At 41.4% G+C, this 26,363-nt stretch overlaps 1 protein-coding gene across 4 annotated transcripts in view; it reads right to left on the bottom strand.

Moving 5' to 3' along the window:
- Positions 1-24,781, bottom strand: part of kif5ab (kinesin family member 5A, b) — a 58,260-nt gene extending 33,479 nt beyond the window's left edge. For 2 of the 4 annotated variants that reach the window (XM_069534764.1, XM_069534782.1), the window contains exons 1-9: positions 24,327-24,781; positions 7,497-7,584; positions 5,483-5,556; positions 5,038-5,142; positions 4,641-4,689; positions 3,362-3,417; positions 2,556-2,643; positions 2,209-2,333; positions 655-759 (exon numbers count right to left, since the gene is read on the bottom strand). In XM_069534764.1, the coding sequence (XP_069390865.1) occupies positions 655-759; positions 2,209-2,333; positions 2,556-2,643; positions 3,362-3,417; positions 4,641-4,689; positions 5,038-5,142; positions 5,483-5,556; positions 7,497-7,584; positions 24,327-24,455 (819 nt within the window). In that variant the 5' untranslated portion in view covers positions 24,456-24,781. The remainder of the gene's footprint in view (positions 1-654; positions 760-2,208; positions 2,334-2,555; positions 2,644-3,361; positions 3,418-4,640; positions 4,690-5,037; positions 5,143-5,482; positions 5,557-7,496; positions 7,585-24,326) is intronic. The other 2 variants (XM_020096509.2, XM_020096510.2) reach the window with 1 other exon arrangement.
- Positions 24,782-26,363: the final 1,582 nt, after the last annotated feature.

Below are 26,363 nucleotides of genomic sequence, written 5' to 3'. Positions count from 1 at the left end.
TTATCTTTGGACAGGGGAAGCTCATTCATCCTGTTTCCACTCTTTATGCCAATCCCTCCAATACACTTGGTTTTAGCTCCTGTCTCTATAAGACCCCAGTTCATTGTGATTGGTCAACAGCTTTCAGTGAGAGTAGGAATTGTTGGCATCCGTTCTCGTTTTACCTGGCTGTGTTAAGGGGCGTGTCAGACTAGCCGTGAGTCGTGCATTATGCAAATGTGGAGCATTGTGATGGCATGTGGCATCATTATAGAATCCTGTGAGTATGGGCCAGACTACTGAGACTGCATTTCAGCAGCTCCACGAGCAGGGAGAGGAGCGGCCTTTTCTGCAGACTGCAGGCTTTATAACTGCAGAACTGTTATATACACAGAAAAATCTATAAAACACTAGAGGAAAGAAAAACTGAATAAGCATCATATGTCTCCTATAAAGTATGGGTTAGGTTTATTGTTATGGACATGATTCCAGAGACAGTGAGCTGACTCTTGCTCTGTGATTTTTTTGTTAGTATCATTAGGTACTAAAAAAATCAGTAGAAAAAAGCGCATTGTTTTGAAAGCAAGCATAAAGTATCTATTAAAAACAAACTGATGAGAGGGAAAAGCTGTAGGGCACGTAGTTCGCTGACTGAAGATGAAGAATCCATCGTACCGTTCCCTCGGCCAAGGCGGAGATGACGTTCCCCAGGGCTGACAGAGACTTGTTGATGTTCTTGGCCTCATCCAGCACCGCTCCCTCTGCCCCTGTTTTACTGACCTGACACAGATACACACACACACATGCACATACATATATAAAAGGAATTAGGTTGTAAAGTACATGCCATCATTAAAATATCAGCACTAAACCTGTGTTTGTTTTCCTATAATGCTTTATTTGACAGGTCCTGTAATGTCTTATAATTTTTGTCCTAGAAGTGAACTGATTTGTTTTCAGTAAATTCAAAGGAAGGTCCCTGGAAATGACAATGTAATTTGGTTCTAATTATAGGGAGAATGCTGAGAGTGTTCTGTTGGTAAACACACAATAAATCAAATCCAATTATTTGCCAGCTTAACCTTTGTATCAGCGCACAGCAGGTCAGTCCACATGCAAAAGGTTTGTTTACACACAAATAATAACAGACATACGATTCAATATTGAAGGATTTTATTTACTGTCTCTATTTTCCCTGTAATCCCCATTGCTCTTTTTAGGGAAACTTGCAAGAAACTTTGGAAACTTCTGTGTTGTATTGTATTATAAAATTGTAACAAACAGATTTGTGACATTGTTCCTGCTTGATATTTAACTTTAATGGGAAATCGTCATGGGATGTAATTATTTACAGCGAGATAATGAGGAGCTTAATTATGGAAGAGAGCAAGTCGTCTTATCAAAGCATTTTTGTGGATCCATGCACCCGCTTCCTGTTCAGTCATAATATTTTGTATCAAAGTCTGAGAAGTTTCTGGAGCAGAGCATTTCCTCCTTCACCCCCCATGGGGTTGACCAAAATGACTTACAGATGCAGCATCTGCACTTTTTTTGCTACGAACCGCAGCCGTCAGCATCTATCCAGATGATGTTACCATCTACTACTTCTAAAGCATGTGCTGCATTCTATATTTCAATATCATTAACAGCAGGAGCCAAAGCCCATGCACAGCCATGTCTCCAGCGTGTTTCCTGTCTGCTCTCCAGATACAACCTGTGTCTTAGATACAAAGTGCTTTATAGGTAGGGGTGGAGAGGCGGGCTGACTCAGATTTCACCTGAAAGGCCTTGAAACAGGCGAGCCATTAGCTGTCTGAGGCTTCTCCCCTCAGTGCGACCTCTGTCTCTGAAACCTCCTTTAAACCTTATCTGAACTAAAGAAACGTTGCAACTGTTAAGTGTTCACAGGAAATGACACTCGATGAGAGGAACTAAAATAGATTCCACAAAGTGAGCAAACACTGACCCTGATATTGCATCAGCGATAGAGTAAGCCAAGACAAGCCCTCACAATTAATTTTCCATGTCTATGAAATTAAAAAAGGGCCATGAGATGCATTGTAGGGTTAAATTCTGCACTTTTACATTGTCTGCTTCTTAAAACACCATTTCTGTGGAAGGACGTCTCGTGCCTTTACTACAAAATCATGCTGGTGGTGAATATTTCAGGTGAATAGCGTTGCAACGTCCTATCTTCAACATAAGTAGAGAAATCCACACAGATCCTACCTTCTCACTACCGGCCAGGTCAACCAGGTACAGCTTCCCACTCAGCTTCTGCTCCGTCTCCACGTTTTCCTGTTTGATGTTTATCAGGAAGATGCTATGGCTGCGGGAACTGTGCTCATTCATGTCTTAAGAACAAATAGAGAGGAGAGTAGAGGAGAGACTTCAATTCAGACTCCTTATCTAAAATGTCATTCAATTGATTTCTTTTCATCATAGACACTTGTTAAGACTTTCACGTTGCACCTCATCATGAATTCTTCACCTTAATATGTTTTGTTTTGCCTTGAACTAAAATTAAGTCTGATGTGAAATGTCTGAACATCAGGAAGATCAGCCGAGTGACTCACTGGTGACAGCGACGTGACGGCTGGCCTTTCCTTCATCTATCACATCCATCACTTCCTCAGGACTGGTGACAAAGCGCTCGGTGCAGCCCTTAGTGAAAGAACACACACGCACACATTCATTTGTGCAGTAAAACGAAATGAAAGCATCTGCACATACAGTACATACACAAACAAATAGATAGAGAGCAGATAGAGACAAGTAGGCTAAGAAAAGCTCTCCTCTGAAATGGCAGTGTTGTTTTTGCACGTTTTCGTATAGATTAAATAAACAAGATATAATGTATTAATTATAATAGTTTCAAATTTGTAGTTAGGTTTCCTGTTTCCTTCTCTTTAGTCGTTGCACTAAATCAAGTAAAGTCTGGTGGTGGCGTGGGCATGCCCAATACCTGGCCAACAGTGCGATCGTCATCACAGTCTCATACTCGGAACTCACAACATGAACGGCTTCCATGCTAACGTGCCGTGCTAGCTTTCAATGCAATGCTAAAGGGAAGCACACGGGAGATAAACTCCGAGTCCAGATTAGGCTCCCCAGTTGCCTCTTTTGCATTAACGTGATTTGATTGGCTAGCGCTTCAGTGTTTGTTTAAACAACATTTGTTTGGCTGATGCCTCTGTTGTCACATGAGCTCTCAACTTCAGCTGCACAAGTAATGCGACGCAACTGCAACGCATGAGAAGCCTTCAGCGCATTCATGTGAGTCCTGCGTAATAATGAAATGAACGTGACTAAGTAAATTCAACATACGCCCATGACACAAACAACATTTACATCATATGTGTACGAGCGTTACATGACTCACCTTCACATAAGGAACTCTGTATTTGTCCTCGTGCACTGAAAGGTTGGTTTTTGTCACTGCGTTGTGAGAGAAAACAAGAAGAAAGGTCACTGTTTTACCCAGAGCATTGTGGGTGTGTGTGTGTGTGTGTGTTACAATAAGTGTAATCAGACCTGACTGTTCCCTGTGTATTCGTGATGACTCAGATGTGTCTAATGTGGTGTGAAAATATAGAGTCTCTAGCTCTGAATGTTTTAATGGAGCTGAACTAGTTTTACCAAAGTCACAGAGGTTGAGCATATGCCTCTACTTATGTCAACGAACAAAAAACTATTTTTTTGGCAAAGCCCCTTATTGGCCAAAAGACCAGCATTAGTCATTTCACATTTCCGAGTCCTATCTTGTCGACTGTAATTAAATTCCTCCTGTGTGTGGTACTGTTTTTTCCTATGAGACCCTGTGCGCAGTTGCGTGTCGGTGTTTGCGTGTTTTAGCACCATCCCATCATTTTTTCTCTTTGCAAATACCTCCACAGGGTCTTCTCTGAGCGCCATCGATTCATCTCGCTTGTTGCAGACTCTGTGTTTCTTGTACATGGCTTAAATGTTCCTCAGCCGCTGAGCCCTCCTCTGCATACAGATGTGGGCTTTCACCACTGTCCCTGCTTCCATTAAAGATGTAATCACAGGGATGCTGCCTACAGTTCTCCCTCCAGGCCTCTCCATCATTGTGAACTGGTTATATCCAGTGACATGACAGAGCTGTTATGTTGCACGGCTTTATTGTTTGAAGCAGATAAGTAAAGGTATAAAGGAAATTACCCCGGTTGTTCACTTTTTCAATTTAACCTCGTCAATGAAAACTTCTTGACCTATTACGCTGTTTATTATCACTTACCACCATTGACATTACAACCAAGGATGTATGTTGTTGTTTTAGAAGTGAGGAGGAATCTATTAATAATAAGTATTTTAGTTTGTTACTGAACTATAACTTTATGATAGATAATGTTACAGTTTTATTTTAAATGTAAAATTCTAGCTTAGTCTCATAAAATGCAGATGGTTTTATATTAAAAATATGCAGATATGATTTAAGCACTTTCAGCCATGAGTTATCTTTGCAATCTTCCTCTCGGGTGGTGTAAAAAAGGATTTTGTGGATATTACACCTTGATGAATGTTTATACAGTTTATCCCTGTGCATTTAGATGTATGACTATGTGCTGCAAGAGAGCTGCATGTGTACAGTATGAATTATGTTGCATGTTGCAGCACAGTTTCTCAGTGCATAGACACACCATCCAGCAGGTCCCGGATTTTATCCAAGTAGATCTCAAAGTAGGATACCTGCAGCGTGAAAGAAAAAACAAATCATGAGGCAGCTTATTTTTGGAATAAAAGTAGGAGACAGAAAGAGAAGCTGATACAGATAGATGAGGAGAATAAGTGTTATCTTCTATTATAAACCTCTAGTGTAAAAGGGACAAAAAGAACCCCAAATATTGCAGGATTATCGTGGTTTATATATCATGATTTATTGATGCTCCACTCAGCAATACATGTGAGGATTACATCAGAGGTTCCAGCCAAATCCCCACTGAACGTATCACCGTATGGAACTGAACGTCCCTGTGCGTGTGACAGCAGCATAGATGCACACATGAGCACACAGAGCAGATTGAAATTCCCACAAACCTTTATATGGAATTCAAGGTTCTCATCCATAGCAAATATATGTTCAAAAATGTCCTCAGCGATCCGGGGAATGATTCCCATTCCCTGGGGATTATGAAGGTTTCCCTGCAAAGAGACAAAAATGAGATAAGAACATGTGAGCAGAGTGGGATAAATACAGACCCTGGGATGAATTAAGGGAAGATTACGGTAAAAGACAGGAGAGCTTTTGACTTGAAAAGGAACTGGGAGGTTTCCCAGAGAGAGTTGTAAAGGAGGTTAGTTCCCACAGAAGAACTGGGGAAGTGAGATACGGAGCGATGACAGTGATGGAGAGAGATATCAGGGAGAGCAGAGTGGGGTGTATGGTATTTAAAATGAAGAAAAAGAATGTGTGTGTTAATATGCATGTGGCATATGGCACAGTGATAGGTCTGCCTTTTGAGTTACTTAAGAGATACTGCACCTCCATCGTGTGCGTCTTTCCCGAGGATGTCTGCCCATAGGCAAAGATGGTCCCATTGTATCCGCCCAGGACATCTGAAATAAGGAGGAAGAAAAAAGGCCTGTCAGATAAAAAAGGACACTATGTGAATATAAAAAGAAAATCTGACAGAATTGCAGGTAGAGAGGAAATCGGTCTCACAGTGTACTGTGGAAGAATTCCTGAGGCTTGATTCTACCATTCTTTTCTTTAATTACAGTGATCTGGTTGGTATAGTAACAACATCCACTGTCAAAAATAGCTGATATTTTGTCCCAACTCACAGACATTTGACGTCGACATTAACGTAACCTTTGTTTTGTGTTATTTTATATGTCACCTGTCATCAGATTAGTTTACATCTGGCTGTATTGTTCTTACATGCACATACCATTACTCTGTCCATAATAGTTGTTTGTTTTCACTTAAAGTATTTTAATAATTAAAGCAAAAGTTTTCATTCTTCAATGTTAAGAATGAAATATTTATTGTTGTGGATAATAAATATCTAATTTAAATATAAAACTTGACACAATTACCTCAACTTGTGTATCAAGTATAGTTTGAACATTACACTGATAATACTGATGACCGTGATCATTTTGGTCACTGTAATCATGAAACTAGGTTTTCACACCATTTCATCTCTAACAGGGTGGCGGACATGTTCCCAGACAAAGACAAATATCTTTGACCTTTGCTCCAAGGACAGATCAAACTGCTTCATAGAGACGGTGTGAAGCGAGCAGCACATGGTATTTAAGCTTAGTTAGAAGCCAAACGACCTCTGTGGCTGCACACAATAAACAACACCTACCTGCAGCGTTAAAAGTCACCAGGCGACACTGAGTGAAGGATCAAACCAAGCATAAATATATGATTCCCTCCGTTCCTCTGCCATGAAGTGAAACAACTGGGCCTCCCCAGCAGAGGTTATAAAGCAGCACCCTGCTGAATGTCATATTAATGCCACAGTCTAATAAAACCAAAAGTGGCAAAAGTCAAACATGGATAAAGAAAAACATATCATCCTGAAAGGACCCGGCAGCTGCAGGTCAGCTAACCACACACTAATCACAAAAGCTTTCAGGTGAGACCATGTAGCCCCCTTCCCCTCGCTCTCCTCTCCCCTTCTCCCTCACCCCTGGCGTTGCTTTTACACTCCCAGCTCTGCAACATGTCTTCCTCTGCCGCCACGCTGGTCCTAGTGAGACCGAAACTGAGCACGACACATAAGAGAGTAGTGAATAAAGAGCGTATGTCTCTGAATGGAAATAAAGGCAGCGGGAGATGATGTGGTTAGACAGCAGAGACCACCACAAAGGGAAACACAGCCATGAGTGTGAGAGAAAGACAGGGAAAAGGGCAAAGAGAGTGACAGTGAAAAAGGGAGAAATAGACAGCCGACAAGACAAAAAGGTGAGTAAACAAAAACATGGATTCATCTCGCTGGCGTGGCGTTTCAACTCGATTGCCCTTTACAGACAAATTTCAGATCTCACTTCAAATCTTGTTCTTTCCTTTTGTCGAATCCCTAACCATGATTTTTATTGTCCTTCCCTGCACCACATTGATTTTCTTTTTTGCCATCATAGTAATCTAAATGTGCCCACCAAAATCAATCTCTTTTTCATAAACTAGTCCAATGGAGTCTCTTTGAAGTTGGTAGAATAATGTAACCCTAACATTGGGGAGAAAGGTGGAAGGGGCCCACATGAAGAGAGATACTGATAGAGGGAGGTGGGGGAGGAAAGAGGATGTGACTCTCTCCGGGGTATAGGTTTCGTTTGATCTTTCCAGCCTTCTGCATTCGCCCGTCCCGTCCGCTTGCCATGCTGTGATACAAGCATGCATCTATTTCATGCTAATAACTGCAGGTCGTGCGGCTACATCACGTCAGGAAAATGGATTTTCTCCTCATTTACAAGGAGATACTGATGTGCCGATATGGTGAACGTTCTCGCTCAAGTGAAACCAGCTGTGTACCGTGACTCACCTCTGACTATCTGCTTGGCACAGGTGTTGTAGACCTGTTCCTGGGAGGTGTTGGTGGGGAACACTTGGTCAAACACGTACGTCTTCCCCTGTGAAGGACGGACAACACAAACAGAGTCAGCTACACAGCACAGTTAAGAGGTACTGTCAAAACCTCAGCCTCCCCCCGTAAAATCCTGTGTGTGTGTGTGAGAGGGGGGGGTGACAACTTCACACACTCATCATGTTTATCACTAAACATTATGTAAAGCCATATTGCCGCCATAAAAAAAGTGCCACATCAATATTTCCTTCACGCGCAGTGCACATGCTTTATAGATGCTGTGTCCATCTGTGTGTATTTGGCCTGAATAGCAGTACATATATCAGTTCAAGAGGCCCATCTGACTCCTTTGAAACAGTACAGTATACATCCAGTGTGTATTTTGTGCTATTAAGAGACAGTGGGTGTTTTGAATGGGCGCAGTGCAGCATTAAACCTCAGGCAAACTGGGTGACCCTGAGAGAGGCTGAGAAAGAGAGAGAGAGATCTCATCTTTGGTGAAGCCATTAGAGGCTGGAAGATGTGGGGTGATGGAGTGAAGAGAAAAAAAAAATGAGTGGAGAGGAAGAGCTGAGGAGAAATGCAAGAGGGCATGACCAAGAAAGCAATGTCTGCGTGTGTGAAAGACGGCAAGAGAATAACACAGAAAGGCGAGAAAGAAAGAAAGACGAGTCTCTGTATTTTTGACTGAAACAGGTCACATGTCAGCTAACAAGGCCGTCAACCAGCAAACAAGTCTGGACGTCTGCAGGGAAACAAACAAGTCCACCAATTAGGTGATTATCGTCCATTAAAAAGGCCACACAGTCAACCAGAGATATACGCTAGTTCAGCACACTGGTTTGAATTCCCAGTCGGTCAATTAATTATCCAGCGAGAATCCTTCTGCAGGAAAGCCAGTTAACCCAGATATTCAGTCAAGCACACAGACGGACACAGTTGGTCATACGTCAGCCAAGTTGTTGCTGTGACATGTCTGACTGCAGGTCACGTTTCATGCCATGTGTGGATAAATTCACAACAGCAGTGCACAGTGACATCTTGGACCATAAGGAAATACAGACGCATGATGATCACAGCTTTGTTAGATCACATTTGACTTTGCTTGGACAAACATTTTAAGGGTACATACTGGATTGTATGTGCTGAAGTCTCTATGCAAGCTAGTGATCTGTGTTGAACACTTATTGCTCTCTTTTGATGTTTGAATTTTACGTAAACCCAGCACCTGTACAGCTCACTTATTTTTGTGTGTAATGCAATCAAATAATTTATTTGAGGTAACTTTTTTGTCTTTGTTTGTTTGTTTGTTAGCTGGATGATGTAAAAAACCCTGGAAAGATTTCCATGAAACGTTTTGAAGGATGTGGTACGTGTCAGAGAAGAAGCCAATACATTTAGTTGATTTCTCAAATAATTATTGTTGGATTTCTGATGAAAAACCAGGCAGTTCAAGTGCATTTAAATGTGATTTCATAATGGGGATGGAGAGGAATGCACTCCAGTGGGTGCTATTCTAGTTTCAGTTCAGATTCATCAAAGGTGCGAGGACCCAACCACACATCATATTATCTTCTTGAACCCTTTACCACAGAAATATGACTCCGATTTGTTTAAGTCATGAATGCCTGCAGAAACCCTGCAGATTTCATAAAGGCGAAATTTAATGACTGAGAATAAAGGTTTCTTATTTAATCTGTTCTGTGTAATGGACAGGATTCATAATGCCAGCAAACCTACATTCCAGCCTCACTTTCATCAGGATTGTATAGTGAGTGTTAGTGGGAGGGCCATGTTACATAAGCAATGCATTAAATCCATACAAGCTCCATGTGTCCTGTTCTATTCCTGCTCCCTGTACAAGGAATGAAAAGAAACTTTTCCTGCGGGGGTAACACATCATCAATGCCTTTTAGGAATCAAAGCTGTTTTGACAAAGGGGAAAAACAGAAAAGTAAGAAAAAGAATGACACATCGTGCACCATATTGAATGTTATTATTTTTATTGGTCTTGATATTCTCACCGATTGCAATGCGTTCTCATCTTACGTAATCTACCATCTATAAAATGGCATTTTAGCTAGTACACGTGTTTCTGTCAATTACATAAAAGCCATACAACATGGGAGGATGCTCTGAACTGTTATAACCGTCTGTCTGCACTGGCAGTCTTGAATAAAATACACCAATAATCCCCTGCACCTCAAAGTATTACATATGGGCCCTGATGCTTCTCAAACTTTTAAAAGAAATAGTCAACAACAGGCAACACACAAAATCCCAATGCACACAAATTTGTCAGTGGCATGAATAATAAGCTCTGTTCCAGACATTCAAGGATGGATGCTTTTGTAGTGTGATTTAAAATTCATGTTTTCTTTTTGAGGTCAAAAGCATATTCATTATGTTGGTTTTCATGTCACATTTAATTTGAGAATTTGCATATATCTGTCAATCTGTGCACAATAGCTCATTGTCACAGAGAAGATTATTCTGTTAATATGATAATGAGAGGTAATGAATGATGAAACCTCGAATTTTATAGAGTCATTAATATTTTACAGAGGCAACACAGTGCTGTTACTACCTCTTACTCCATATATATGATTTTATTTATTTTAGGGTTTTTTTCAGTAATAAAATCTAAATAGTTTTTTTAAGTTGCAGGAAATGGGAATGAAAGTAAATTAGCTTATATTGCATACTTAAAGAGGATTTTCTCTTGTCACTCAGTGCTCCTGTACTAATATACAAGAAAAGGAGGACTGACATTTCTGCCACCCCTAGGAGCTGCAGCTAAAATTGAAGCAATATTGCTGCAGAGTTAGATGCCGACTGGGACCATTTCCACAGTGACCGCCCACTTTACATTTCTGGCTTTGCATAAAATAATTTGTTTGTGACAGAGGGTGGAAACATGTTGGCAGAATCCAAGCTTGAGTTCTGTATTTTTCTCTTCCATTTCTTGATAATCTGAACTGTTCAGCTGTTGTTTTGAAGTGCTGTAATCACAGCTGCAGGTAAACAAACAAGCACCCATTCACCACTGATTAGGGCTGACTCTGGTCCCAACGAGCAAATTTAAAAAAGCTACACAACGAGCACAAACCACCATCTAACAAGAGTGAGAGGGCGAGAAAGAGGGGGATCGTGTTGTGGTCTTCATCGAGATGGCTAATAGGAGTCAGTTACGTAAGCTGGATGAAAAACAACCCTTTGTTCCACCATTTAAGTAATCTGCTCTTGTGCTGCATAGGATTATAGCGTAAATGTATTAGACCTTCTGTATGCTCTCTATCTGCACGTCCATATCTCTGTTAGGCCTGTCGTATGCCACGTATCGAAAAATGTGTTTGTTTGCATAATTCAATGCGTGTCTTCTCAATTAAGCGCATGCACGTTGATGTGGTATGCTGGAAAGGGAGGCAAGTGTGTGTGCGCATGTGCAATTGTGTGTTTGCGTCTACATGCACGTGTGTCCAAATAATATATCCAATTATGTTTATGCATGCTGACATTGTTCATGGCCCTCAGTTCTGTGCGTAATGTCAAACACCCACGTCTCCTGTCCAGCCTGCAATCTGCTGCCAGGAGACAAAGAAGCAAAGGCTCGCAGGCAGCGAGAGCCAGAGAGACCAAGAGGCTGACAGAGACAGAGAGGGAGAGAGAGAGAGAGAATTAAAAAACGCAATAATCAACAGAAACTGTGAGAATCATTGGTTGTGGGTAAGAAATAGATGGGAAAACAAGACCAAGCTGAACAAATCCAATACGAGGAGAAAGCAGCAGTGAGGCCGGTAGAAAGATCAAGACAGTCCGCATTATAAGAATCAAAAAGTAGCAAGTGAGAGGGCGAAACGCAATCGAGATTATAACATGACAAGTAAGGGGAGAGGACAACAGACCACAAGAGAAACAATCGAGTGAAGGCCAGAAAATGAGTTCACAAAAGCAAGGAAAATGAAAAAAGAGAGGGATGAAGGGCTGAAAGAGGACCAAAGAGATATCTCTCTAACCAGAGGGTTTAGCATGAATCTCACAGAAACATACACACAGTGTGCACACAGATTTCAATCTTGTGCTTATGTCTGTATGCAAACAATAATTTGCAGTGAAGGTGCCAATAAGTTGTATCAAAATGTATCATGAATTCATAATTCATCGTCATATTCATCATGGAAATGAAATCCAAAATGTAATCTTCATCCAATCTCATGGTTGTTGAGATACTAAGGCAGACTGAGCGATCGACTGAGCGATTGACACAAGGCTGAGGTCTGTTTAGGTTTATGCAACTTAAACTACTTTTGTTTCAGCATAAAGGAAATGCATGATATATTTGTTGAGAAACAGTAAATCACCATTTTGTTTGCAGGTAAACTTTACATGGCATCTTTAAGGTCAAAGGAGAGATAATGGGTAATGTGAAGGTTACAAAACCAACACTGACATCACTCTCCTGAGTCCAACTTATTATTTCCATTTTCCTCCCAGTGAGGTTTCACAGCACTGTCATTACCTCATGCTTCATCCACCTCTGCTTCAAGCAGACGACAAGCTTCAGCCACTCAGCAAAGCTTGTGTTCAGTGGCTGGGCTACTGACCGATGGCTTCAGTGTTACGAAGAGGACAGTCTCAAAGGTGCAAGAACATCGTCTCCAAGAAAAGGCAAACACAGAAAACAACACCATCTGCATTTGTTGGCTGCCAAATACTTGCTGAGCCACAGTAACACACACACACACACTCTCTCTCACACACACATGCACAAAAACACACACTTCCATTCAGAATTTTTTTATTCTTAATTCTGTAAGCGTCCTTCTCACTACCCAGTAGAAATATAGCCGGGTGTTGTAACGACACATTTGGATGAGATGATAAGAAGATTAGGCATGTGCCCCTCCTACACAGTGGTGGGCTCTGACAGTCAGGCTGGCAGGCAGCTGCTCACTTTTTTTGCTCCGTGGCTCGTTTGCAGGGGTTCAGTCTGCGTTGGTGTGTAAGCTCGGCTGATGTCGGAGGAGGAAGAGGAGGAGGGGCCCTATTTTGTCTTATCAGAGTCTGTGTACGAGAGACTGTGGTTGCATCAAGTCTCTCACACATACACACACAGACACACACGCAAGTCCACATGCAAGCACAGGGGGAGAGGAGATCAGGCTGCCAATGTCTGCTCCATCCGTCAAGCTAATCAGCCTTCGAGCCCCAGATAACAGCATCATTAGCGGCTATCCCGACAACAGAAAACCCTTCACGAGTGCAAAAGCTCCAGTCATACAATATTAGCAAACATTACTGTATTTCCTAATTCACGCCACTGACAAGTCTAAGCATAATCGACTGACACAAAGCCTCGAGGGCAGAGCAGCTCCCTGTGCCTCAGATATACAGCAGAGAAGATTTAATGCAGAGATCCACGGATGGTGATTTGTGTTTCGAGCTGTCCTGCAGCTATAGCTTGTACTTATCGTTGCGTTTTTGGTCCCTTAATCCCTCACTTAAGGAAGCAAAGTTTACCACCAAACATTACATTGCTAACGCTCATCTGATAATTTCATTTATTGTCCTGTGTCAAGTTCTTCGTTTTAGAGCCACACACAGAAGTGGAGCAATTAGTCCCCCCCATCAAAGTGAAATGCTGTGCATAATTCATCAGGATGAGTGAGGGGGGAGAAGCGGAGTGGAGAACTGAGGGAATTGAATATCGGGTTTTGTTCGTGGAGTTTCACATCAGGAAAAAGCAGCAGCATCAACCACACAATAACCACACGATGAACAACAGGAGAGCGAGAAATAAAAAGATTTAGATCCACACACTTCAGGATGATAAAAACCATGACAGATAATTCCAGAGATAATAGACACACGTGGAGAAGACACAGCAATAAACATGCTTAGTCTCCAAGTGCGTCTGTAAAATGACACCACTCCAGAAGTGCTCGACCTTCTGTCTTTTACAGCTGGGTGTTAAACCTTCTCTGTCTGAACAAAACAAAATCCTGCCACTAGCATCTCCAAATCTTACAGTAATTCCAGACTGTTTATAAAGATGAGCATGTCTCCACTTCCTTCCATTATCCAGCAATAAAGCCAAAATATCCCAGATATCAATGGCGCCAGCTGCACATCTGGAGTCTGTGCAGTAGTGATCGGGGGATGGAACGGTAGTGAGGTCCTGCCGATATCCTGATCAGCCAATCCTGCTTTATCTTGTTTTTACAGCATCAAAAATCAAATTACAACATGAACACTTGAGCAAACATCAGTGTGAAACTAAAATAACAAAACCTTAGTTAATAATAGGCTGTTTATTTAACTTTAACTTATGCCGCAGCCAGTCACCAGGTGGCCATCAAGATGCTTTGGCTTCATTTTTGGGGAGCTGTCCTGTTTTCCATCTTTATATATAGTCTGTGGTTAATAGTCTGTGTTTAATGTTCCCAATAACTAAAGTGTTGAAAAGATTGATTGTTGTTTTAAAGGCGCACTCATGTTTAAAGACTTTGTACATCCTCTTTGTACAAGAGTTAAGCACAAAGACAATTGTTACCAGCTCAAATAGACTGCCAATGTACATACAGTACTTCAGAGAGATAGAGAGAATAAAAGAGAGGGAGAGAAAAGACAAGAAGAGGACAAGGAAACACTTGACAAGACACCTCATCATGTAAGTGACAGTTTGCTCCAGTGCTTGCCTGCAATGTCACGTTTGATTGGGTCTCCAGCCTTCACACGCCTCCCAGGTATTTATATTATGGATTTATAGAAATATGCAAAAATAGATATTCGCCCTGAGAAAGCAAGTGAGTTGTCTAATGTGAATTGGGAGCAGGACCTCAACCTGCAGCAAAGAGCTTCGATCATGACCGGAGACAGTCTGAGAGCCCAGCTGTTAGCTGTCCTCAAAGGGAATATTCGATTTCGAAGGAAATATCGGAGGTCTTGTGGATTCTCAATTGTCTCAGCCCACAGCCACCTGCTTTATGCTCGACCCATGTATAAGTGAATCCTGTCAAAATTAATTCGCACAGGATGCAAGATTACCTCTGACAGCAGCTCTGTCTGTTGCTACTACAAAACAGGGTTGAACGCCAAACACGTTGTGTATTTCATGTTGAAAAAATTCTTGTTTTTCAGGCAGCAAGCCTTTAAAAGAAAAAGCATCCTGCCTCTGTACTAATACAGCTCTGATTGTGTCAAGTAAACCAATCAACACTTAGTTGGTATACATCATGTCAAAAATATAATTGTATCTGCAGGTTTTCTTATTAAAAATGTATGAAAAGAAAAGGATGATATTCCTCAAAACAAGGCCCCACTCATTTTGAGAGAGAAGCTTTTACGCAGAGCCATCGATCTCTACACCAGTAATTTAATTAGTGCATAAACCTGTGAGCCAACTGAGTTTAGTCGAGACGTTATACTCCAATGAAATGATAATGCAAGGAATTTTTAATCCAGCAGCAGAATACATCCCTAACCCTGAGCCAAATTGAAATGATATTTTCAGTGATCCTGGTCCACAGTTCCAATTAAATCTGGATTCAGAGCCTCGACACTGCAACTGATCCTCAAAAAGCACAGGTGCCAGTGGAAGACACAGGCTGTAATCCATCAACTATGCCAACAAAATGCATCGCACCACTATAAGCTCTGCTCATGACCTCATGTAGCTAAGAATGAATAATAAATTGGACCATAAAAGGGTCTGGAAGATGCTGTAGAAATATATCTCTATCAACTTGGGCTCACTGGCAGCAATTATTAAACCCAGAGAAGCTATAGGGGAATAGCTGGCTGAGCTATGAAGCAATCTGAGGATTATAGGACATTATTTAAATATACAGTAAAAGTCAACAACTTGGTTATGGGGATTCTCTTTGTAAATCAGCTGCAACTAATGACGGAGCCATGCAGAGTGGTAATTTAGAAAATAGAAATTTCTTTTTTGCAAAAAATGAAATTAATTAGAGACTCAGAGAGAGGGGGAAGAGATTGAGTAAAAGAGAGAAGAAATTAGTGTGTCGTGATTATCAATGTTCCTACAGGGAGCCACAGAAACAGCTTAATGGTGCTGTCGCCTGGAGAAGTGTTTTTTTAAAGGTGCAGGATTGGTTCCATGAAAGGATGAAAACAAAAAGCTTGAGACTGATGTCTGCCAAGATTTTCCAAGTCTCTCTTATGCAATGTAGTTTGAATAAAATACTCAAATCAGGGAAATTAGATTAACCTAGATCAAAAGCAGCAAAGCAGAATGTGCATGAAAGTGTGGCCCTGCTGAGAAATAGGCTAAAAAGCTGCAACCCACAGTGGTCGTCAATGTTCTCAAGTGACAATTCGATAAAGTCAACTGTGATTAATTGAAGGAAACAGAAGTCCTGGGCATGCATAGGGCAGGGGTGCTCTTTTGCTCTGCCTGGGATTTCCTTCCTGTACTCATAGCTGGCTAATGTAGAGCCAACTGCTTGGGGTCTTGCCATGTGCGCACACGTGTGTAAACATGTGCGGCCGGTTACGATGCACTGCCCACAGATGCCGACGGCAGACATGAGGACCAGGCAGCATCCTGGGCAGGGCCGTGGCTAATGAGGAGAGGATGCTCCATTAACGCTCCCCGGAGCTTTAAGCCTCGTACTCACAGCCTACTTCTGTCATAAAATGAGAGAAATGGACACAGAAAGTATTGACGAACTGGCACAGGCTTATCTAACCCTGGCACACATGCATGCCGAGTAAAAATAAAGATGAGCCAGAGTAAAAATAAAAATGAGCTGAAGGAACTGGCAGCATATCCTGTTGAGTGTGGCTGCTGACTAAATTGGTGACAGTGTAATATTAACATCTGAGAAAATATTTAAAGGGAGAGCTGGCAGCACTTATTGGTTGTTGGTAGGTCCTCCAGAGGTTAAGGGCGTTTTCATACCTGAAAGTCCAGAAAGGTTTATTTAAATTTGCTCCAGTTAGTTTTGAATTTTGTATGACATACCTAAGTAGGCTGCGTCTACCTATACTTAACATTGATTGGCTAGAATTCTTCTCTTTGAATGGAGAAAAATGAATGACACACTGTGATATCATGATGGTATTACTACAGATACTAATGGGTTGAAAGAGATGAAAGGTTCCCCCACAGGATGCTCCTCCTCTGTTAGCATAAGGAGCAGGGCCGTCATCTAGCATGACGGTGGTAGCCATGTTTAGCTACGTGTTTGTAGGTAGGGTATGAGTTGTCAGAAGCAGGAAGTCTGGGGAAGCACGGGCAAGCGTCACACAGGAGAGGATGAACCAAAGCAGTTTTCACACCTGTCACTTAGGTTTGAACTAAACTGGGTTTAAAGTCTAAAGGTCCTGACATAAAAAGGTAGGTGTGAAAGAGAACTAGGTTGGCCATGAAGAGACTATAAAAATCTTTAAATAAAGCAAAAACAATTAATTTGTGTGGACTCACATCTCACAGGCACCAGGGGTAGATATTCTTAACTTATATAGTTATCTTTGAAGTGCTAAGGGGGACAACTCTCTGTTAATCCGGGGATTGGGCCCCCCCCCGTGCCCCCTGCAAAATCCATGCTCTGACACCATGTAAACCTTCACAACTTCACTTGAGCCCCTGAAATTCAGACATCTGACTGACAGGAGCTTCCCCACTTGACACCATTAAAATATTCTGAGTCTCTCCTCAACTTAATGAGATGACAGACATGACTTAGCTTCTTCTTTCACAGCTTCCCAAAAGTACTGCTGAGTCATGAGGACATGAGCAGCGGGATCATTACGGCGTGAAATACAGCCAGACAGAGAAAAATACAGTGAAGCCCATATTGAGGAAGAGCTCAGATGGGGGCTTCTGATGGGAGGAACGAGTGCAGATCTTGACCCTGCACAGCAATCCCATTACACCTGCTAATTGGATAGGGTATGTGCACAGCAGTGATAGAATTAGAGCACTAAAGAGTGTGCAGGAAGGAGCAGGGGAGCCCCTTGGACCTCTAGTTCTGATTCTGGTTGGTTTGCAGACAGTTGTGGTCATTGTAAAGAAATATCCTTAAGGACAAACAGCTCCAGCAGAACTATAAATAACAAAAAGTACAAGACGGGTATAGATGACTTTATGCGGCGCCTGACGTGCACTGTCAACAATTTGTTTTTACAAGGCAGCTGCTTTCCGTTCCTATTTTCCTGTAGTGTCTAATCAAAAAAGGGATAGAAGAAGAATAGAGTCTGATCTCTCAGCCTTGCACGATAGGAGAAGTTGCCGCAGCCCCATTATAAATCAGGCAGACATCTGAGAAGCTAAGTGGCCATTGATGAGTAATTGGTTAATATTTTAAACTATTTTGCATGCCCGTTTTCTACAACAATAGCACGGCATATGATCTCATACTCATTAATCTCAGAAGGACAATTTAAAGCCTTTTGAGACGGCTGCTCTAATCCTTCATTTTCCCTAAAAATGTAAACAGGGTGTATTTCACAGCGGTGAATGTGCAGCAACCTTTAACGACACAGGATTCTAGAGAAGACTTGTAAGCACACAAGGGAGAGGCCACCAGAGAGAGGTAATCCATAGGATTGTAAGGACGTGCAGAAAATAGAAAATCAATAGTTCTTTAATGAGCACATGTTTCATTGCAAACAAGTTGAAACTCTTCACTTTGGGCTCAAGCAAAAAATAAATCAAAAAATCAAAGTCATTCCTGACTATGACAGGAAGGTCATTGCAGAGGTTAGGGACTTGATGTAATTAGTTTTATAATCTAAAGTTAAAACAGCCACTCAGCCTGAGGTGAAGTATTGCTGACAGTTTGGGTAACAAGAAGTTTTTTTATTTTTATGTTTTGGTCTAGAACTAAATCAGCCTGACGTTGCTCTGGGACACAGGTAAATTAAAATCTAACTCTCATCTTTGAAGGTAATGGCTAATGATGACAGGGGAAACAATGACCTACAGTTTAAGAGACACTGTGGAGTAATTCCACTTTGGAGATTATAAAGGCTTTACTCACAGGCCCTGTCCACACTAATGCAGATATTTTGCTACAAGCTTTTTCATCTGCGTTTCTGAATGTGTGGATTTTCAAGAACTTCTGGTTTCTATTTGGAATGTAAAATGGAGCACTTGGGAAATGATGACTGTTGCTTTTTGTAATGACTGTGCATTCACATGCTCCTCGGAAGGTCAAGTTAACAAAATGTGTGGTGTTTGTGTTTTAAGCATTTCAAATAATACCATCCAATATTTGCATAATAACTTGCATTAATTACAAAAATGTCAGTAATGGGTAAACAGTATGGTGTTGAGAGTCAAAATTTTCCAAATTGTTACAACTTGAGATGGCATCCACAGGAAGCAATGAATTAATGAATAAATGAAATCATTTGATGGATTGTTGATGTAGACTTTATTACCATCTAGTGGTCTGGCTTGCTTGTTTTTGTGTTCCCGTCTGGACTGAGATATTTTGTAAAAAAGCAAAAGGTAGCAGTGTAGACAAGGACAAAGAAAGTTATGCATAGAAATGAAGAGGGATCTAAAAATCTGTGTTGCCAAGTTGTGTCATATTCAGTTACTTAAACACAGCCTAAGCATGGAGCTAAAAATAATCACAAGGGTTTATAACAATGGCAGCAAATGAAGCATAAAATTATTTCATTTTGAACAAAAGGCTATGAATATTAGGCTGTTTATCCTCTTCAGCACTAGCAAGGCTCTTAAAGCTCCTGCAGCTTAGGAGTAATAAATGACAACAAACAAGCACAGGTTTGAATGACAGTAATTTCAAACAGACTCCTTACTCATATTTTATTGTCACATGCTGCCACTGGTATGATGCATAATGCATGCCATCTATTTTTAATAAGCCTATAGCCTGTGTACAGCTCTTGTGGCACTTGCACGGGGCATCTATATGTCATCACCTGCTAGCATAAAAAAAATTCCATATCTTGCTGCTCTCCAGGGCAGCAGCGATCATTTATTTATTCACAGAATTCAAAGCTTGATTCATCGTGGCAGTCCTTTTCGCCTGCCAGAAGATAAGGAGGGGGGGGACAATCTGGCCCCTGTGACGCTGCATTATTGCAGACAGTGAAATACTAGAGACAGCTGTGTCAATCTGCTGTGGAACAAACAAAAAGGCCATGCCCTAGTGCAGTGCAGGCTGAGTACGGTTATTACTGTCACATAGCTACGGAGCGCTGCGGGGGCTCCACAGGTGGTTAAGCATGTCAGATGAAAAGAAGAAAGGGAGAAAAAAAAGAAATGAGAATGTGATGATAGTAAAAACACATTCATATTTTGTGTCACACAGGTCAAACACAAAGAGATGCAGAGGAAAGTGTGTGTCGCTTGTGGATGTGCAGCAAAAGCTTGTTCCAGGTTCTGTGTTTCATTCAAATACAAATCCGAGTCTTTTATGATGAAACATTTGCTGCTCCGGGTTCAGGGATGATTGAAGGATTCTGCACTGTACTCTGGTGATTGTGCTGCTGCTTGTTGCACTACTGCTGCTTCAGCTTATTCTTCACTACTGGTGTCAAGGGGATGGAGCAAGAAGAGATTATTGTGGTGAGGTCCCCAAATCTCAAACTCCAGTCGATCCTTAAGTCCTCACTATATGAAAAGTATAGTAAGTGAGAGTCAAATAGTAAAAACAGAGTTGAGTTCTTTGTTATGAAGTTCCATCCCGAGTTTAAAACAAATCAATAATTTAAAAAAGAACAGGGAGGTGAGAGAGCTCCTCAGTTTTCAGTGCGTTCATCACATCTCTACTGGCAATGGAAAAAGAGTTTTGCTTTTTTAGGTTTACCAATGTTTAAAAAAACTGTGTATACCCCAGCTAGTTTTGGTGTAAATTAAGTAACATGAGGTTTAGTCTTTCCTCCTGAAGCCCCTTTTCCACTGGTCAAAACAGCCACTAACATCTGGCTTTTGTCTGGCTCCGATCGGCAGTGACAGAAACATGACACCTGGGTGAAAGCGCCAATTTGGCAAGACAGTGAGGTGTGAGTGTGCCTCAGTTGTCTGTGCATTTGTAACATTGAAATCATTTCACCAGGAGGGAAAACAAAATGGGAAAGGTGTCAATCGCCTTTCTGAGCGGGGTTACCCACGTACACTTTCTGCTTTCTCGAGGCCCCCCCTGCCCATTCTCTCTTGTCAACCAATCATAACCTGACATGCTCGCCTTGAGCCGATCCCCCCTGAGCTGTCAGCGTTTAAAATCTCTCTCTCCTGTGATTCAGCTGTCAGTTCTGCACTGTGATTACTGAGCCACCCACCACCACCACCCCTGCACCACCTCAACTCTGGATACCAGGTCATCTCTGTTCAACCGTCCAACCGGCTTTCATGAGACGTCCCAACATAGGACTGCTTCCTGCTGGAGTCACTCTGCCAAAGACTATTTCTATGTTCACAATAAATCCTACTTTAATTCTAATTTACTCGTTATCATTAAGTTTCTACTGATTTAAATTATCATCACCCTTCTCTGTAGTTCTGCTCAGTTTCAATGGAGGGTTTTTAGCATCTTTTAGCTCATTGTTGTGGTTTTTATAGGCCACAACTTTATTGTTTGGATTCAGGTTTCATTGCTCTCATCAGCCTCATTTCCATCTGCGGCAGGCAGTGAGCAAAACGCTCCCACAATCCCACTGTTTGCTACCTGCCCACAACAGAAAGGCAGATTTGGGCTTGTAATCCAGCTGTTCTACACACAAGTGGAGGATTTGGCAGCTGAAGAGCCAAATGTTTTCCCCAGGAGTTTGGAAACCTGAAAACATAAACGCGGTGTGACACTCTAAAGAATGCCAATGTTCCTCTGTGTTTGCTGGATGTAAACCGGCAACTGTTAAACACTGTTTTTACGCAAAACCATAGAAGTTTTGAAGGAGGAAATAATATAATATGCCCCTCACAAATCCATCCATCTGAATGAATGAGAATGTCTTTATATCTAAAAACTTTATATTTACATGGAGGGGGGTCCTCTCTGTGGAGGCCGTCATGTTTTTTACTGTCGTCCAAACTGGACAAATTAAAACCTTTTGAGTTTTTGTGACAACTGAAGTTCACCACGAGTTCTCATTCATGTTGACAATGGTCACAGTTCAGCAAATGTTACACAGTCTTACTTTAGTGTAAATGATCCTTGTTAGAACACATAACAACTGCATTTCAGATACAATTAGCGGTTCGCTGCTGGTGCTGATTATCTCCCTACAGGTGCTAATGTCTAATTTAAACATTTTGTGTGTTCAGGTTTTATTTTAACATATCTTTTATTTATTTAATAGCGGCACAGTGGTGCACTGTCTTCTCACTGCAAGAAGGTTCAGGGTTTGAATGCGGATTGGGCCTGGGTCTTTTTGTGTGGAGTTTGTATGTTCTCCTTGTGTTTTCTCCACGTACTCAGGCTTATTCCCACATTCCAAAGACATGCAGATTAGGTTTAGGTTCATTGGAGACTTTAAATCTACCGTATGTGTGAATGTGAGAGTAAACAGTTTGTCTCTATATGTAGGCCGTGTACACTGATACATGTCTGCTGGGACTGGCTCCAGCTCCCCTGCAACCCTCAACGGATAAGCAGCATAGATAATGGATGAATAAATAATGGATGGATTTGATATTGGCTGATGCTCCTATCAATATCAATATATTAGCTGCTGTGTCAACTTCAAGTGCCACTCCAAGTTCAAGTCATCAAAATTCACATCCATGCCTTCCATTTTTCACTCTGGTAAGAACACACTACACATGTCCCCAGTCAGCCATCACCCAAAAACCTTCCTTCATCAATTCAGAACACATCGACACACCATTTTCCTCCGTCTTTAATCTCCCCAAGTCTCCTTCCACCCAGGTGCAGTCGAGCCATCACTCAACAGCACAAATCACTGCCTCTGTCAATGAGTTCTGAAGGAGAAGAAGTCTTCCTCAGGCAGACAATTGTGGGGCCATCAGCGCTGCCCAGGTCCAAATAGTTTTTTATCAATGGTCTGAATGTGAGCACTTGCTTGTATCTACAGGGTCGCAGCAGCATGCCTCGCCTGATATTTTAAATCAAGATTCTATTTGACGGACACAGAATTTCAATTTCTGGAGACTTTTTTTGTCCCTGTAAGAGCATGCCAGAGATACAAAAGAAGAAAAACACGCACTTGGAATACATTTGCACACCTAAAAGCCAATCACATCCTACAGGCCTCCCAAGTAATTACATTCACAAAGATGAAACAGCACACAGCCTTTTTGTGATTGCATTCATCTGAATAGAAGGAAACTGAGGGGCAATTAGTGCATGACTGGATATATAAGCTAAGAGCTGCACGCTTTTGTTTCCAGACATTATCAGTTTTGAAGGCTCCTGCTGCCATACAAGTGTTGGTAGGGAACAACAGGGGAGCAGTGATTATGTTTTTTTCATAGTGGCAGATCCCAGATCCCACAGTTGGGTAATACGATTTCATCTCCATTCAAATCTTTCCATCTGTAGGTAAATGTGGAGCATCCATTTCCAGTATAACCTGAATAAAACAAAAGTGGCATCAAAAACATTATTTGAGGAAGAGATGAAGATAATCTGTAACATTTGAAACTAAAATACACTAGTTTCAATCATTTCACAATCTACCATGGTTACCATTTAAAATTGATGTCTTCGACAACAACCAGATTGCATTAACAGTAAACTGTTTCCAGGATTGATGTGAGAAAGAATGATTTCAAGCTGCTGTAATGTCAACCTGCCATCCTCAAAGAGCATCCAAATAATGTGATAATGAGAATTCAATCTGTTTGTGGAAGACATCCTGCTGCTACATGCAGCCGGCATATACAAGACAGTCACATGGGGATATCTACCCAAGCAAGGTCCTGCATTTCAATGCGCATGAGTGTGTGTATGCAAGGTGTGTGACAGAATGAGCCGATAGGGACTTTCCTGCCATCTTTATTATCACTGAAAGTCAAGCCCCAGGCCAAATGGGTGTGGATCTCTCTCTCTCGCTCAATCTGTGTTTGTGTGTGTGAATGAGTGTGCATGTGAGAACATTATATATTTTGGTTCGTTTGCATTTTCATTGCTGCTCCAAAGCAAGTGACAGCAATCATCAGCTGCTTTCCAGATCCATTTCGCAGGAGAGAAGCAACCCACGGAGCATAATTAAGACTCTGGTTAAAATCTGCAGCACCTGATGATGCATTGGTGCGTTTGAAGCTGTCTGTTAGAACCATCAGCAACATCAGTCAGTCCTACATAATTGTCTGAGACAGTAGAACAAACCAAATCCTGCAAATCAATACCACAGAAGAAGAAGAAAAATAGTGAAGCACAGTGGTGGGGTCGGGATGCATCTGATGAGTTTTTGACTTTAATTTTTATGAAAATGCTGTCAAAATTCAAGATTGTGGGATTTATCGATGGGGGAAAAAAGAAATAAATGACACTGGCATATCATCTAAAAACATTGCATGATCTTTGTCTGTTCCTTTAGGACCAGGCTCCTTTTCCTCTGCATGGCTCAGTGACAGGTTTTGGGAGGCAGCAGCAGCAGGAGGAGCAGCAGCAGCACACACCTGACTGATGCTGATCAGAATATTGATACGTTTTATACTTAGTTAGATCCAGATGCATTCACAGCCACCAGTCCTGTCTGGACAGTATTGTATTTTTTTTAAAACGTGTGTGGCAGATGAAAAGTACAACCCCCCTAGCGTTAACGTTTATGGTCTGCATGGAGGAAAAACCCAAGGAGATCGAATCGATGGAAATAACTTACCCCGAGGATGACAGTGTCTTCTCCTTGAAATATTGGGATGAACTTATCTCCTCGGATAATTTCGGACTGGTTCATCGGACGAAATCGACACAACACCTTGATATTGCATTCTGCATTCGCATCAGCCATTATTGGAGGAAGAAAAAATGTTGATGCGCTTCCAAAATAAAAAGGAGGAATTTATAAAAGATTATTTAAATAAATCCCGTGTGGTCTTCTCCAGGGCGCAGGTTGGAGGCATCGGCTATACCCACATGCAGAGCGACACTGGCAGGCGAGGCATTTGGAAAAAAGGATGGACTACTACGAGTTTTGACAGCCGGAATTCATTACAGAAACTAAAACAAAAGAACGCACATCCGAGAGTGTTACCCGTTTTTAAAAAGGAGCAAACTCGGGTGCAGCTGACAGCAGATGCAGAGTTGTGAATGTAGAGTAGAGTCCACAGTGAGTGGATAGGCTGCAGGCTTCCTCGGGAGCACGCCCTCTCCTCCCCGTCATCCCTGCTCCCTCACTGGGGGCGTGGTCAACTCTGACTCTCATCAGCACCACAGAGCAGAGGAGGCACAGAGGAGGAGCAGGGGCAAGAGCTCTGCTTTTTATTCCTGCTACACCCTCCACCTGGAAGTTCAGAGACTCCAGGTTCAAATTCTGCAACTAGCACAAAATCTGCAAGTACTGTCAACATCTGGTGAGATGTTTTCTGAAGCCGGATAGTTGTGAGAGTTGAGTTGTTTTTTCTCTTCCTCCACGTCTGCACCAAACTGGTCGCCATAGCAATGCTGTTTTGCATGGTTGAATAGTCATGTGGGAACCAAAGGCTTCATCATTTATTTTTTGCCGAGAGATTTAAAGGGCTCTCCATTAATGCAGCCCTGCACTGAAGTTACGAAATCTGCAAAATAGATGACAGAAATAAACCATCAAACTCAATGTAATCCTGACCTGACTGTTAATAAAGTTGTTTCTCATCAAACTTGCCTTTGTGGTAAATGTCAAGCTCCACTGAAGACGTGTTTTCGCATCAGACTTATTATTCATTATGATGAGTAAACAGTAAATGTGTAAATATGGTGGCGCGTGCTTACAGAAAGAAAATCCACCAGTATGTACAAGTTAATATGACATGAATATTAAAGAATAATGAACAATGAAAGGCTTATGCTGAAAATGAATACATTTGCAGTTAAAATTTTAAAGACAACTGATCCAACTGCATACAAAACATAATCCAAGGAATAAACCCTGGTGTCCTCAATGTTGTGACATATCGCTTGTGGTTTTACTGTAGTTTTTCATTGCAGCTTCTTTTTTTATGAAAGATTTCTTTGGCTGGCTTTGATAAGTGCTTCCATTGTTCTTGAAGTAGCCTTGAGGTCACAAATAAGAATACATGAGTTGTCTAATCATGTGATTTGGCCGCAGTAGGAGTCAAAATAAATCAATAGCAGGAAGAAGAGCAAATTTCTTTCAAGGTTCAGTGACAGCAAATATATGACACATATCCAGACTGATACCAAATGATCAGTTACTGTAATGCTGTCACTTTCACTGCGTGTATGTGAGACTAAATAATACATATTGTGCAGTATGTTCGATATTTCCATGCACTTTTTTCTTGTAGTAATTAAATTATCAATATAAGACATTCAAATCATATTAAAACAAAAAATGTTCACTGTATTACAATTACTATGGCAACACATTAATATAGAGTTTTAATTTGAGAGTATTTTGCCAATGACTAAAATAATTCTATGTATTTCTTTTCTCCTCTATGTGTTTGACAAAAAGTAAGCTTTGGTAAAACATTGACAATAAAAGTAAAAATGCAAAATAAATTGAGACCTGAAATAAACAAGATGACCTTGTAATACTTTCTGACCCCTTTTATACGAGGAGGGGATTATTTCCTATCATTTTAATCGACCATCTTTGGCCCATTGACTGAGGCGCTTGCTCGTGCCTTTAGCGCCACCGTGTGACCTCTTTGTTAAAATTCAACCACGTTAAGAAAGACACATTAATGTAATTGTT

The sequence above is a fragment of the Paralichthys olivaceus genome, chromosome 2 (assembly GCF_024713975.1).
Source record: "Paralichthys olivaceus isolate ysfri-2021 chromosome 2, ASM2471397v2, whole genome shotgun sequence".
NCBI lineage: Eukaryota > Metazoa > Chordata > Actinopteri > Pleuronectiformes > Paralichthyidae > Paralichthys > Paralichthys olivaceus.
Note: the sequence above shows the minus strand (reverse complement) of the source record. Positions and strands in the feature narration are given on the sequence as shown.